Source organism: Corvus moneduloides, chromosome 24, assembly GCF_009650955.1.
Source record: "Corvus moneduloides isolate bCorMon1 chromosome 24, bCorMon1.pri, whole genome shotgun sequence".
NCBI classification, from domain to species: domain Eukaryota; kingdom Metazoa; phylum Chordata; class Aves; order Passeriformes; family Corvidae; genus Corvus; species Corvus moneduloides.
Genome location: NC_045499.1, coordinates 3,885,878 through 3,898,547, shown reverse-complemented (window position 1 = coordinate 3,898,547; position 12,670 = coordinate 3,885,878). Strand labels below are relative to the sequence as shown.

The following is a 12,670-nucleotide window of genomic DNA, read 5'->3' as shown; positions in this document are numbered from 1 at the left end:
TTACACAACGAGCAGGTCCCAGCAGCACTCGGGTTACCAACACAAGAATAAGTTTAATGTACAAAAAAAGCCGCACATCTGGGCACAGATGGCACCTCTGGGCCAGCAGGAAATGCTCTGCATGTTCCTTTCCCTGCCATGCTGAGGCAGAGGAGTCCCCAAGTCCAGGTCAGGGATGGATTCAGTGTGGGGTCCCGAGCCCAGGGTGGGCAGGGACAGCAGGAGCATCGTTGGGGTGCCACAGGCCACCCCAAAGGGGCCTTACAGAAGAGTCCATGTGGGAAGGTCCTACAGGAAGCTCATTTCAACCTTTCTCAGTGGAAGATGATCTTTTTGTACTTGGAGTTGGGGATTTGCCCTCGTGCCTTGAGCCTCCGGACGGCCTCCCTCATGTGCTTGGGCTGCAGGGGGGGCAGCTCCCCCCACTTCTCACACACATCCAGTGCTGGAACACAGAGAGAGATGTCAGTCAGGGGACAGCTGAGCTCTGCCCATCCCCTGCTGCTGCTGCAGTGCAGTTTCAAAGGGAACAGATAATGGTTGTGTTCGGGGTTTGCGGCTCAGAGCCAGCAATGAACCTGGCTCCGTGAGCTCCTCCCTGACAGGAATCCCAGGGCAGCAACCAGGACAGCTTATAAACCACTCTGCCACCATGGAGATGCTGGATCCAGGGAATGGATGAGCTCACAGCCTCTGCTCTGGAGCCCCAGGGGCCGGGTGGGCCATGGACACATGGGCTGTGATCCCCCCAAAAGCTGAGCAGGAATAGCTGGGTCAGCTCCCAGCCCCTGTCCCAAACTTTGTCCCTGCAGCACTAACGAGATCCTCGTTATGCAGCTGCTCTGGGGCTGAGGGACAGAGCTGCTACCTCAGGTTCTCCACCTGAGGAGGAGGAGCAGCAGCAGCACCGGTGGGATCAGAGGGGCTGTGGCAGCTTCACCGGGCTCTGCTCTGAACCAGAGCTGCTACAGGAAGGGAGAACCACGAACACCCGGGGCTGTTCCACATCCTGCTCCAAGCAGGGAATTTACCCCGTGTTCTTCACCTGTCACTCAGCAGGTGCCACTCACCTTCCTCCACCACCTCCCCAACAAACACCTTGGAGATGCCTGACATGGCGATGACAACGTTCTGGGACACGGAGGTGCCGGTGATGGACTGGATGAGCTGGGACAGGGACAGATGGGGACAGTCAGAGCCTCTCAGCCCTACCCAGCCCCTCGGGGGTGCTGGGGGCAGAGCCTGAGCTGCAGCTGCCCTTGGGCCACCGCGCTGGAATCCATTGGGATCAGCTGTCCCGGAACAATGGGCTGAGCCACGGGGGTGGCACAGCTCCAGAAGGGCCCCGGGGAGCCCCCAGCCCGCCCTGCTCGGGCTCCTGCTACCTCTCTCGTACCCGCTTGATGGCGGCCTTGGGGAAGGCGGAGCGACGATACATCTCGTACCGGTTCAGCTGCTCCTCAGAAAAGGAGGAGACCAGGATCCTGCGGCGGAGAGAGCGATCATTTACAGCCGCGCGAAGGCCCTGCCGCGGTCCCCGGGAGGAGAGGGCAGCGCTGGGCTGTAACCCGGGCTGGGAGGGGGAATCTGGGACGGGGCTGCGGCTCGGCACCGGGGACACGATTCCCGAGCTTCCAGGCACCATCGCGCCGGCACTCACTGCATCTTCTGGATCTCGTCCTCATCCACTTTCTGCTTCTTCTCCTTCCGCTCCTTCAGCTCCAGCTTCACCTTCCTGGCCGCACACTGCTGCAGCCCTGGGTCCTCCGCGTCCGCCGCCTCCCCCTCCGCGCTCCTCACCTGGGCGAGAAGGCAGCGCTCGCTCTGCGGCCCCGCGGCCCGGCCTGGCCCCGCTCCCGCTCCCGCTCCCGCCTCACCTCCCCGTCCGCCACCTCCGCCTTGAGCTCGCTGCCACCGCCGGCCTCCCCCACCTCGCCCTCGCCCACTCCCTCGGCAGCTGCCACTTCCCCCGCGGCCGCCGCCCCATCGTCCGCCGCGGGCGGGGATGAGCCTGCGGCCGGAGGCTCCGGGACAGCGGCGGCACCGAGAGCGTCCCGGGCCGGGTCCGCCATGGCCGCGCCCGCGGCGCCTGCTGATGACGAAACACCACGGGCGCAGGGAGGCGGGGGGGGGGAGCGAGCCTATCGCCACGGGAACGGTGACGCGCGGAGTCGCGTGATGACGCAATTTACCGGCGACGCTGGGGGCGGGGAGCTGTGTAGTCATGGCAACAGAGATGCGACGGCGCCTCCTGATGACAAAAGATTGCGAGCGCCGCGCCAAGGGCGGTGCCTGTTGCCATGGCAACGACAACTCGGCAGCGCATCCTAATGACGCACTCCGCGGGCGCCGGGATAGGGGCGGAGTATGTCACCACGCCAACGGCTCGCCAACGGCGCTTCCTGATGACGCACAGCTACGGGCGCCGCGAGGGGATGCCTGGGCCGGGCTTGTCGCCATGGCAGCGGGGCTGTGCAGGGGGGCCTCTGCGGGGCTTAGCCCCGGGCCCTGCGCGCTCGGACCGACCGGCCCCGCTCTGAGCCGCCCTCCGCACACCCGGACCCTAGCGGGACACGAGGTCAGAGCGGCCCCCCTGCCCGGACCCCGCAGGGGAAAAGGCCCCGGGCCCGTCCGAAACGAGCGCGGCTGAGGGCCGGCGGGCGGCGCTCGGTGGGCGGGGCCTGCACGAAACCCCGCCCCGCTCCTCCCGTCCCCTCAGGCCCCGCCCAAAGCCCCGCCCCCTCTGGCCCCTCCCATCAGGCCCCGCCCCCTCAGGCCCCGCGGCCCCGCCCCGGAAGTCGCGCGGGCGGCCGGGCCGCGCCGGCCATGGGGAAGGAGCAGGAGCTGCTGGAGGCCGCGCGCACCGGGAACCTCCCGGCCGTGGAGAAGCTGCTCTCGGGGAAGCGCCTCAGCTCCGGCTTCGGCGGCTCCGGTGGTGGCGGCGGCAGCGGCGGCGGCTCCGCGGGAGGAGGCGGCGGCGGGAGCGGCGGGAGCGTCGGTGTGGGGCACCCGCTGTCCAGCCTGCTCAGGTGAGCGCGGCCCCGGGGGCGGGGAGCGAGGGATGTGGGGTGAGGTGGGGGCTGTGCGCGGACCGGGGGTTGGTTGTGGGGCTGCGGGACGGGAAAGGAGCGGGGAGCTGTGGGTCGCGTGCATGGGGCCGGGGGCTGCAGGGGAGCGGGGCTGTAGGGGCTGGGTGTGCTCAGGGAGCGCAGCCAGGGGTGAGAGGGCTGTGGGACAAAGGGATGCCGGAGGTTCCTGGGGCTGCAGCGCTGCGGGGGAGGCCGGGGGTCTGTCCCCGCTCTGTCCCCCGTGGGGGTGGGCCGGAGTTGGAGGCTCCCCGGGTAGGAATCGAGGGCCGAGGGGGTGGGATGAGACATTGCAGCGGGCTCTGAGGGGCGTGTGAGCTGGGCACCGCTGAGAGTTTGGGGGTACCAGGATGCGAGGGGGCCGTGCCGGAGAGGGCTGCGGCGGAGCTCCTCGGGCTGGTGTGCCCTCGGCGAGAAGCCGGGGGGCTGGGACAGGAGAGGGGAATGACTTTCTGTCTGTCTGGAGTGGGCGCTGCCAGGGCTGGGTGCTGCCCGCAGGTGTCCTGTCCCCCTGGCATCAAAGCGCTGCTGTGCGGGTGCTGCAGACTGGCGTCACTGGGAAGCTGTGGTGTGTCTGGGGGGCTCCGTGGCCGGGGCAGGTTCCCGCGGTGGGACAGCTGCTGGATGACTTTCCCGGTGTGCAGCCGGGTGTCGGGCGAGGTATCCGGGCCCTGCGCTGGTATCGTCGCGGCTGGCGGTGACACTCTGCCGGGTCTGGGCTCAGCGGGGGCTGCGGGGCTGGGGTCGGCCCGGCCCCAGCCCTATGCTGTGGAATTTGCTGGCTTGAAGCTCTTGGACCTTTGTTAGGTTTTTTCTATTTCCCATTTTTTGGCATCGCCTCTCGCTGCTGCGCTTCTGGAGCTGCAGCTTTGGCCTCTGCTGGGAATGCTGCTGCTCCTGGTCCCTGAGCAATTGGTTTGTACTGGGATGTGTGGAGATTTGCATCCAGTGCCAAGTGACACTGCTGCTACATGATTTGACTGTTCAGAGGGATGTGACTTCCCCGGTTTTGGCCAAATTTGATCAGTTTTTCCTTTCACATAACCCAGCTGGATACCTGCAGGTTGGGCTGGTGGCAGAGGCCTGCAGACATGAGAGAGCTCACCCTGCCCTGGGGCACAAGTTTGCCTTTCTGAAACGTAAATCTACCCTTGGGTCGGGCTTTGTTCTTCTCTTTTGATATATTAAACAGTCTGAGCCCTTGTTTGCGTGGGATGGATGTGCCCACTGGGGGCTCAGATCAGTGCAGAGGGTCGGTGCCGTTGAACACCCCATGAGCTGAACCAGATCCACCACTGTCTGACAGCACCTGGGCACCACGGTGCCCTTTCCCTGCCTTTCCCTGTGACAGTGCCCATGGTGGCATGGTCCTGGAGTGGTCCCTTGGTGCCAGAGTGAGCCAGGCCATCCCTTTGACTCTGACCTGTTACTGCATTTCTCACATGGGAATGCAGCTTCATGCACAGACACGTGTCTGAAGGATGACAGGTGACTGTCACAGCTGTCACTCATATTCGGTGTTCACTACCACGGTTGTTGGATGTACCTGTCAGCAACACTGGAACAACCCCTTTTCCCCACCCAAGTCCCAGCCCCTGAACCTGTTTCTCCCTGTACAGCTGGGATTTGTGCCTGTGACACCGGTTCCTGGTCTGGCTGCACATTGTGTGCCATTTAGGGGCTTTGTGACAGTTTCCCACCTCTTCACCACTTGTTGGGCTCTGGCTCTGTCTTATGAGACTCCTCCAGGTGAGGAGCTTTTGGTGAGGTTTTGATGAGAAGCAGCTATGGAGTGTCCTTGCAAGGAGAGGCCAGAGGGAGTAGGGCACAGGCTGGGACAGGTTGTAGGGACCAGACAGATGAACTGTAGGGTGGAGAAAACCTCACCTTTTCCAATGCTAGAACATGGGAACTTTTCTAATATGGGGTTTTGCTTGCTGTGTTTGTGGGGAGAAGCCTGCCCTTGGTCAGGTCTGTGTGCTCCATGTTTTCCCTTCCTCGGGCAGCCCCTCGCCCTGCTCAGGCTGATCCCTGGTCCTGCTGAGGCTCCTCATGTCTGTAAGGATTTCTCCTGACACAGGAGCTGCTGATCTGCCCTCCACCCCCAGAGCTCATTCCCAGAGCAGGGTCATAAATGCCCTGCTGGGCTGGCCCCTTTGTTCCTTTCTTCACCCGATTTCAGGTCCCTATTTTAGCTCCTATTTTATTTAATTTTTAAGTCCCACTGTTTGGGCAACCTGTTCCCAATTCTCATCTCTCCTGAGGTGCCTGTCCCAGCTTTTTCTGGTAGTCGTGCTTTTCAGGTGTCTCAAAGATACAGTTTTGGATGGGGTACAAACCAGGCATTCCCTGGAATTCCCCCATTACACCTGGTACCTGCTGAGCTGGCACTTGCTCTGAGCTGGCACTCATTGGTTTGGGCCATTTCTCTTCCAAAGAGAGCAAGTGCTGCTCCATGAAGTGCCAGAAGATGCCCCTGGCAGTAAATTCCTTGGAATGTGGTGTTTTATCAGGTAACCTGAGCTGCCACCGTGTCTGTTATCAGTTAAATGTGGACTTTGTCACCGTCTGGGCTGTGTTGCTCCTGCTGAGGCCGAGCAGGGCCTGCTGGGTGTGGAGCCACGCACAGACTCCAATCACCTATGGCTGCAGGTGAGCAGGAAACAGGATGGGATGGAGCGGGATAGGCCACAGGAGGAGGAACTTCAAAGACAATTAAAGTCTCTCTCGAGGGGTGAACGGGCCAGGGTGTAACACTCAGGACATTGGGCAGAAGAATAAACCCCAGTGGGAAGCTGATGGGAATCAGGAATGCTGACAGCGGGCTGGGGGAATGAGAAGGATGCAGGAGGGGGAAAATGGGAGTGTAGATTTGCCAGAGCAGATGGTGGGCTCACAAAGAGGTGATGGCTGCCAGGGTTTGGGAGGCTCAGCTCCCTCACGGCATCCACGCAGCCCCTGGGATCTGCCAGGGCCTGGGGAGCTGCTGGAGGCCTGGCCCAGCAGTTGGGAGCAGGTCCTGGCTCCTCAGCCAGGCCCAGCTGCTCCGGTTCCAGCCATGGATCATGGCACAGGCAGAAGCACCGTGTGAGGAGCAGGGAGCAGCCAGAGAGAAAACCCACTCCGTGCATGCACAGCTTAAGGCTTATGAGCAACAGCAAGACCAGAAATCAGAAATGCTCCGTGAATCCATGAGGTTTCTTGGGGTTATGAGCCACTTTTGCATCGAGGCCGCAGAATTTGATTTATTGCATTTTTTTTTCAGTGGTTCACTGTGAAGTTAAAGGCGGGAAACAACAAAACAATCTGTGGCTGAGCTATCAGTCTGCATTCAGGAGGTTTTGCCAGGAGCAATGAGGGATGGGTTGTGTTAAAGCCAAATCTGCAGAAGCAGCTTTTTATTTTCATCCGTTGCTGTGAAAAGCCTGGCTCTCTGTTGCCAGAGGGGGAAACTGAGGCTGTTGCTGAGCCCCAGATGGGATATGCAGTCCTCAGGGAGTGTATCAAGGAGACGCTTCTGCTGGGAATGAGGAGTTGGGGTGCACATCTGTTGTGGGAAGGGTCGAATGCTGCTCCACAGAAGCCACAACCCTTGTTCCAGCCCACTTGCAGCAGTTGCTGCTGGTGAGGGGTCTGGTTGGTTTAGGAAATGACGTGGTAGCATGGCAGAACACTTGAGGTGGCTTCCAACAGTCCAAGGGTGGTTGGAAGTCAGAAAAATGAGTTCTTTTTTAAAAAAGTTGGGTTTGGTGTTTGTTCTGGCGTGGCTGATGGTTTACAGCAGGGATCTGTTAGTGCCCTGTGTACTCCTGGGGAGTGAGGCTCCAACTGTTCCCGTCTGCTGCCATTCCCTCGGGAAGGGACACAGCGCCGTTGCCAGGCAAGGCGGGGATTGCCCTGTCCGAGGTCAGGGTCCGGCTGTCGGGGTGTGTGTCCCTGCACGTGTCCCCAGGCCTTGTGGGGTAGCACCGAGTCCTGCAGTGTCCGGCAGAGACAGCGGCAGGGAGCAGCAGGGAAGCTCCGGGGTGCAGCTTCCAGGGTTGTGCAAACAAGGTGCTGCCCTCTCTTCCCCTTCCCCTTCACAAGGGAGCTGCTCCTGCTGCATTCCCACGGAACAGGGCAGCGTTGGGTCTTTCCCTCGTCCTGCTGCTGTGATTAATCACCTCGCCCACTTTAAACCTTCTCCTCTCCACACCCTCCCGTGCACACGGCGCAGTGGGACAGATCCCTCTTTAATTACACACCCGAGCACAGGGATTGCTGAAGGTGCTTGTGCCACAGGCACAGGTGTGCACCGGCGCTCGGCTGGGAATTGTTTCCTAAGCACTTCTTAAAGAATTCAAAGGCTGCACTTACTGGCTGTGACTCTGCAGTGTTTTGTCTCTGTGTGATCTTGTGATGCAGCTTTGGAAAGTTTTTATTTTCGTGCTTTGGTCAGTGCGGTTCCGTGTTCAGGGCTGGGTCAGGAGCACTGGGCTCTCCTCGCTCAGGGACCTCGGAGCAGTGGCATTAGCCCTGCCCTGCTCCACTTGCCCAAGCCAGTGGGCACAGCACGACTTGTGGTTTCACAGCACCTGGGGCTTTCTTGGGCACCCGGGAATTGATGAGTGGATGGGTGAAACCCCCTTTGGCACAGCCCTGTCTTGCTCCCTTCCTGATGGGCTGTGGGCAACCCCAGGTTTCCAGGGTTTGGTTGGCAGAGATGGGGAGTGGAAGGCTCTGCACAGGTGGGTGTTGGGTGGGCTGAACACTCTTCCAGGTATTGGCTTCCCATCAGTCTTTACCCACATGCTGAGTCCTCTGGTGCTCTGGGACTCGCTGTCTTGGGAATGTTAATGTGTTATCGTGTTTGTGTCAGACAGGGTGAGAACACAAGCTTGGTTTTTGCCTTGCTTTGAGAGTCTTTTCAAGTGCCAAGCGGCTTTGGAAATATCCATATGCTCACGCAGGTTACCTCAAATGCTCCATCAGGGGAGTGGCTGTGAGCTAAGATGTGCTGTGAGGAGTGTCACAGGGGTCCTGGTATCAGGTGAGGAGCATCAGGTGGGTCCCATTGTGTTGAGAATGCTGAGGATGTTGGAACCAAGGCAGCTACTGCTGCTGTTGGTGCAGGATGGGAGCAGTCCCAGCATCCCACGGTGGCCGGGGCTGGGGGCTGGAGGCTGGAGCAGAGCCCAGGCACAAGGCTCCCAGGTGTTTTTCCAGTTGCCAGGTTACACACCTTCCCAGGAGCATTTGCAGAGCTCACCTAAGGTTTGTGCTCTGTCCTCTCATGGAAGGAGCAATGAAACACATCCACTGCATGCATTTACTTATTTCCCATGCCATGCCTGGGCCTGACTCCAGTGCTGGCTGGAGGATCCTGAACAGCTGTATGAAGCCTGGGTTGTTTGTGCTCAGGTGCTTGTGAGCCTTGAGTGCCCTGAGGGGAAGTTTGTGAGGTTCCCTGATGGCTTTTTTATTTTTATTCTTATCCTGCTATTGAGCTGTGTGAGGAATTTGGGGAACAGAACACAGCTATGCCTGTCACCAAACCTGGGGTATTTGAGTGATGAGATCCTGACGTTTCCGCAGCCTCGTGGCCTCCACTGGTATCATCATCGGTCCTGAAGCTGAAGAAATGTCACTGCAGATCTGAGCACAGCCTGAGCACTCTGTGTTCTGAAGGCAGGAGTGATGCAGAGCTCAGCTGGATGCTGGGTGTTTGACAGATGGGTTTGTGCACTTTACAGTGCAGTGTAAAGATTCCAGCTTGGCCTGCCCGGAATGAGGGGCCAGGCCACCCCCAGCTCTTCTTCTTGAGGTTTGGCTGTGCCAGGGGAAACACTGCAGCTGGCAGGTCTAACAAACTCCTGTCTGCCGAGGCTGCACAGTTCCTGGATCCAGCAGGAGGGAATGGCAGGAACCTGCAGGTGAGGGCATGGAGGAGCAGTGTCTTCCCTTCCCTTCTACTCCCTGCCTGTGGCGGGTCATGCCCCAACAATGAGTGTTGGTGAGGTGGAGCTGCTCCACTCGGTGCCACAGGTCCCCTCCGGCTGTGGAAGGCCCTTTGGCAGGGAGCAGAGCTTTCTGGAGATGAACAGTTGGAGCAGTATTTGTTGTATTGGGAGCAGCTGAGCCGAGTAACAGTGTTCATGCAGCTGGATTTTTGTGAGGTAACGCATCGTTTCAGTGAGACTGAAGGACAAACAAACAGGATAGCAAGGACATAGGTGAAAGGTGTGACACAGAGTACAGAAGGGAGTAAATGCATCCCTGTCATGCCTGACCAGAAGGAAAGCCCCTCTCAGCTGCCCTGCGACAAAGGAAAGGCAGTTCCTGGAGGCTGAGCCCCTCCTGTGGCAGTGCCCAAGGGGCTGCCAGGCTGGCTCTCAGCAGAGAACATGTGCTGACACCTCCACCCCGTGTGAGCCCATCGCCTTTCCCGGGCTGTGCCATCCACTCCTGCTCTGTTCCGCTCCTCGGATGCAGCTGTGGAGTGCTGTAGTGCTCTGGCTGTGGAATCCTTTCAAGGTGAAGTGTCCTCGAGATGAGAAGGTGCCTCTGAACACGGGTGATGGCCGTTTCCTCTTGTCACTGCAGCACGAGCTCTGCCCAGTGCTGAGCTGGCACTGTCACTGTCCCAAAGAGCTCACTCCAGAGTACAGCTTAGTCATGGAAATGAGATAAATCCTATTTCACAGAAACTGGTAAAAATAAAACTGTTGAGGATTGATTTGTTTCTATAGCAACCGACTGGCGAAGTGACACAGCTGCTGTCTGCAGGAGGGAGGAAAACAGAGCTGGAGATGTCAGCGCACCTGGGCTGGCTGACGGCAACGGAGAGCCTGGGGGCTGGGGAGGGGACAAATGCTCAAATAAAGACAGGACAGGAAGGTGTGAGCTGCCTTTGGAATGAAATTGGAGCTGGAGTGTGTGAATGTGCCCTCTTCTTCACAAAACCTGGAGAGCCTGTGTGATGTCCCCAGAGCTCTTTATGTCCTGTTGCCCAAAGGATGTGTTCCTGCACCCTCATGGGTGGGGAAATGCCCTGCCCTGGGTCAGGCAGGGCATTGATGCCACATGTACCTGGGTATCCATCACGTCCAAATGCACGTTTTCTAGACCTGAATCTGAAATGACATTGTCCTGTGCCATGGCTCACGAGAAGTACTCAGCTTTGAGAAGTTTGGATGAATCAGATATTGGAGTGTCAACTTTTCGAATTCCCTTTAACTGAAAACTGATTGTGGCGCTGGATGCTGGGCAGGGATTCCTGCAGGTGCTTGTATCCTGGAAGAAAATCCAGCTGGACTCCCGACTGCTGGATAGGGGCTTAAGTTTGGAACTATTTTTATCTCGGCAGTGTGTAGATTTGTGTGGTTTTTACATTTTCCTAAGCCAAGGATTTTAGCAAGCTCTGGCACATGCAGGATGTTAAGGTGGCTGTTTCCCCAGGGTTAGTGAGGGTGAGCTGTTTAAATGTTTGGGAGGCTGCAGGATGCAAAGTGCTGGGACCGTGTGTTTAGGTACATGCTTGGCTTGCTGACGTGTAGCTGTTGAGGGTTTCAGGTGAAAATCAGGGTATACATCTGACATAGCAGGATGGTGAGGGAATTAGAGGAGGAGTGTGTGTGCATGGCTTTACTGGACACTCTGCAGGAGCCTGAGTTATTCAGCTGAAGGAAAGTTGAGCTTGAGTTGCTGTTTAGGTTTGGTAAGCCCAGGTACGTTCACACTCCTCCGTTGTTTAAACACATGGTTTGTTTTAAAGGGAAATTAGATTTAAAAATAAACCTCAGGCTTTTTCCAGTTCAAAGGAAGTGTCTGTAGTGCCACGTACTGAGGACACGAGAACAAACCCTGTCTGAGAATGAGTGCCATAAATATTATGTAAATACATTATCTCATTAGATTTTTATCTAATCCCATTGCCTGCTGTTGTGCAGACTCCTGGGGCGAGCGAGGCTGAAGATGTCATAGGTGGTCTTTCAAATCTAGTATTGAAGTGGGTTGGAAATTAGGTGAATCGACTTTTGCCTCATCCTAATTAAGACACTGAGAAATCCGCTCAAGTTTGGCATTACAAAGTGCATGATTTTAGAACAGAATCCGATTCCAGAGGCTGGGTGCCTGCTGAGGTTTGAAGCACCCCCATGCAGGGGCCCAGGTGGGTTCCACAGGCTCTTCCTCACTGCTCTTGGTTTCAGGAATCAGCACAATTTTTATAGGAATCAGGAACAGGATTATGATAAAGCCTTAAGCTCTAAAGACTTCAAAGCTTTGCATCTGATCTTGGTTCTGTTACAAGGAACAGTGAATCCATCAGATGACTTAATAAGGACTGTGTCCTGTGGACTTGTGTTGGTTTTTTTCCATAGTGCTTCCTTCCAGTGATTTCTTATAGCCCTGGTTTCTCACTGCACAGTGGGACTCTGACAGAGTTGATGCCCTGTAAGAGATGTTGACCTCGATTCATCCCATGATCGCCGTGGATGACTTGTGGCTGTCCTGGAGTGTTGTTAGTAACCACCTTTGCATGATTTTCAGTTACCGCATTGTCCCTGTGCCACATTCACAGCTCCTTTCAGCTTGATGCAGGCTGTGAAGCTGTGTCTGAGCTCCTGTGGTCTCATCTACTTTGGGTCAGAACGCTGAAAATGGAACTTGGAGGATGTGTGGAATTCGTGCTGGATTTGGCAGTTTTGGAAATATTCCTCTAATCTCAACAGAAATTATTTCACAGAAGGAATGGAACAGGGATGTGACCTTGACATTGCTTTTCACTGAAAATAAGGACTAAAGAGAATTGGTTTAAAAAGCCTCTGAGGATCCTGGTTGTTATATGGGTGTGAGTTGTATACAGCTGAGATATAATTACTTGCTGCAACAGTCACAGTAACCTGAAATTATTGAAGTAATGGAGAGTTTTATCCTGCATATATTTAGGAGTCTGACTGGCATATGTACATTCCTTCTGTACATTAAAAATGTCAGGCTGGGAAAGGCTCTGCTGCTGAGAGCAGCTCCTGGCTGGAAGAGCTGTATTGAACAGAGAAAAGGCTCAGAGCTGGGTCTGTTATTTTTGCAGAGAAGTGGGCAGAAATATTTCAAGGGGTTTGGAACATCTTATGTTGTGTATGTTCCCCAAAGAACGAAGTTTTTTTTCTGGTGAGGAAAAAAGCTGTTTGAGGCTGTCATTGCGTGCAGAGTCAGAGCTGGCATTTGGGTGAAACCAGGATTGGAAGCTGCAGGTGCACCATGGAATATGTGGGAACATCTCTCTTTGCTGTCTGTTCCATTATTGGTTCAGTTTTCCAGCATTAGGGGTTGGTGCAGCTGCCTCTGGCGGCTCTTGGGGAGCGGTCCCTGCCCTTCCCTGGGGCTCTCAGAGCAGGGCAGGACAGTCACGCTCCATACCCTCTGTTCGACTGCCTGGCTCATGCCCTCAGCTCTCAGCACTCGTATTTTTCAGCTCTAACCTTATATCTGTACAGATAGCACAGAAAAGTAATGACAACTTCTAGGAGCTGTCTCGGGATTCGGGAATAATTTCCTGCCTTGGCCATTCACTCCTATTCCTGCTTGCTAACAGACTGGATTTC

General features: G+C 56.7%; 2 protein-coding genes across 8 annotated transcripts in view; one reads left to right on the top strand and one right to left on the bottom strand.

Annotated features, from left to right (window-relative positions):
* Positions 1–28: 28 nt before the first annotated feature.
* Positions 29–2,105, bottom strand: TAF11 (TATA-box binding protein associated factor 11). Of its 2 annotated transcripts, none has more exons than XM_032132991.1 (5): positions 1,878–2,105; positions 1,661–1,800; positions 1,397–1,484; positions 1,071–1,167; positions 29–445 (listed from the first exon to the last, which is right to left on the bottom strand). In XM_032132991.1, the coding sequence occupies exons 1-5, from the start codon at positions 2,070–2,072 to the stop codon at positions 315–317; spliced, it is 651 nt and encodes a 216-aa protein (XP_031988882.1). In that variant the 5' UTR covers positions 2,073–2,105; the 3' UTR covers positions 29–314. The 2 variants fall into 2 exon arrangements, with proteins under 2 accessions (XP_031988882.1, XP_031988883.1); XM_032132992.1 differs by having other exon boundaries at positions 1,932–2,103.
* Positions 2,106–2,789: 684 nt separating this feature from the next.
* Positions 2,790–12,670, top strand: part of ANKS1A (ankyrin repeat and sterile alpha motif domain containing 1A) — a 78,515-nt gene continuing 68,634 nt past the window's right edge. For all 6 annotated transcript variants that reach the window (XM_032132802.1, XM_032132806.1, XM_032132801.1 and 3 more), the window contains exon 1: positions 2,790–3,029. In XM_032132802.1, coding sequence (XP_031988693.1) covers positions 2,827–3,029 — 203 coding nt within the window. In that variant the 5' untranslated portion in view covers positions 2,790–2,826. The remainder of the gene's footprint in view (positions 3,030–12,670) is intronic.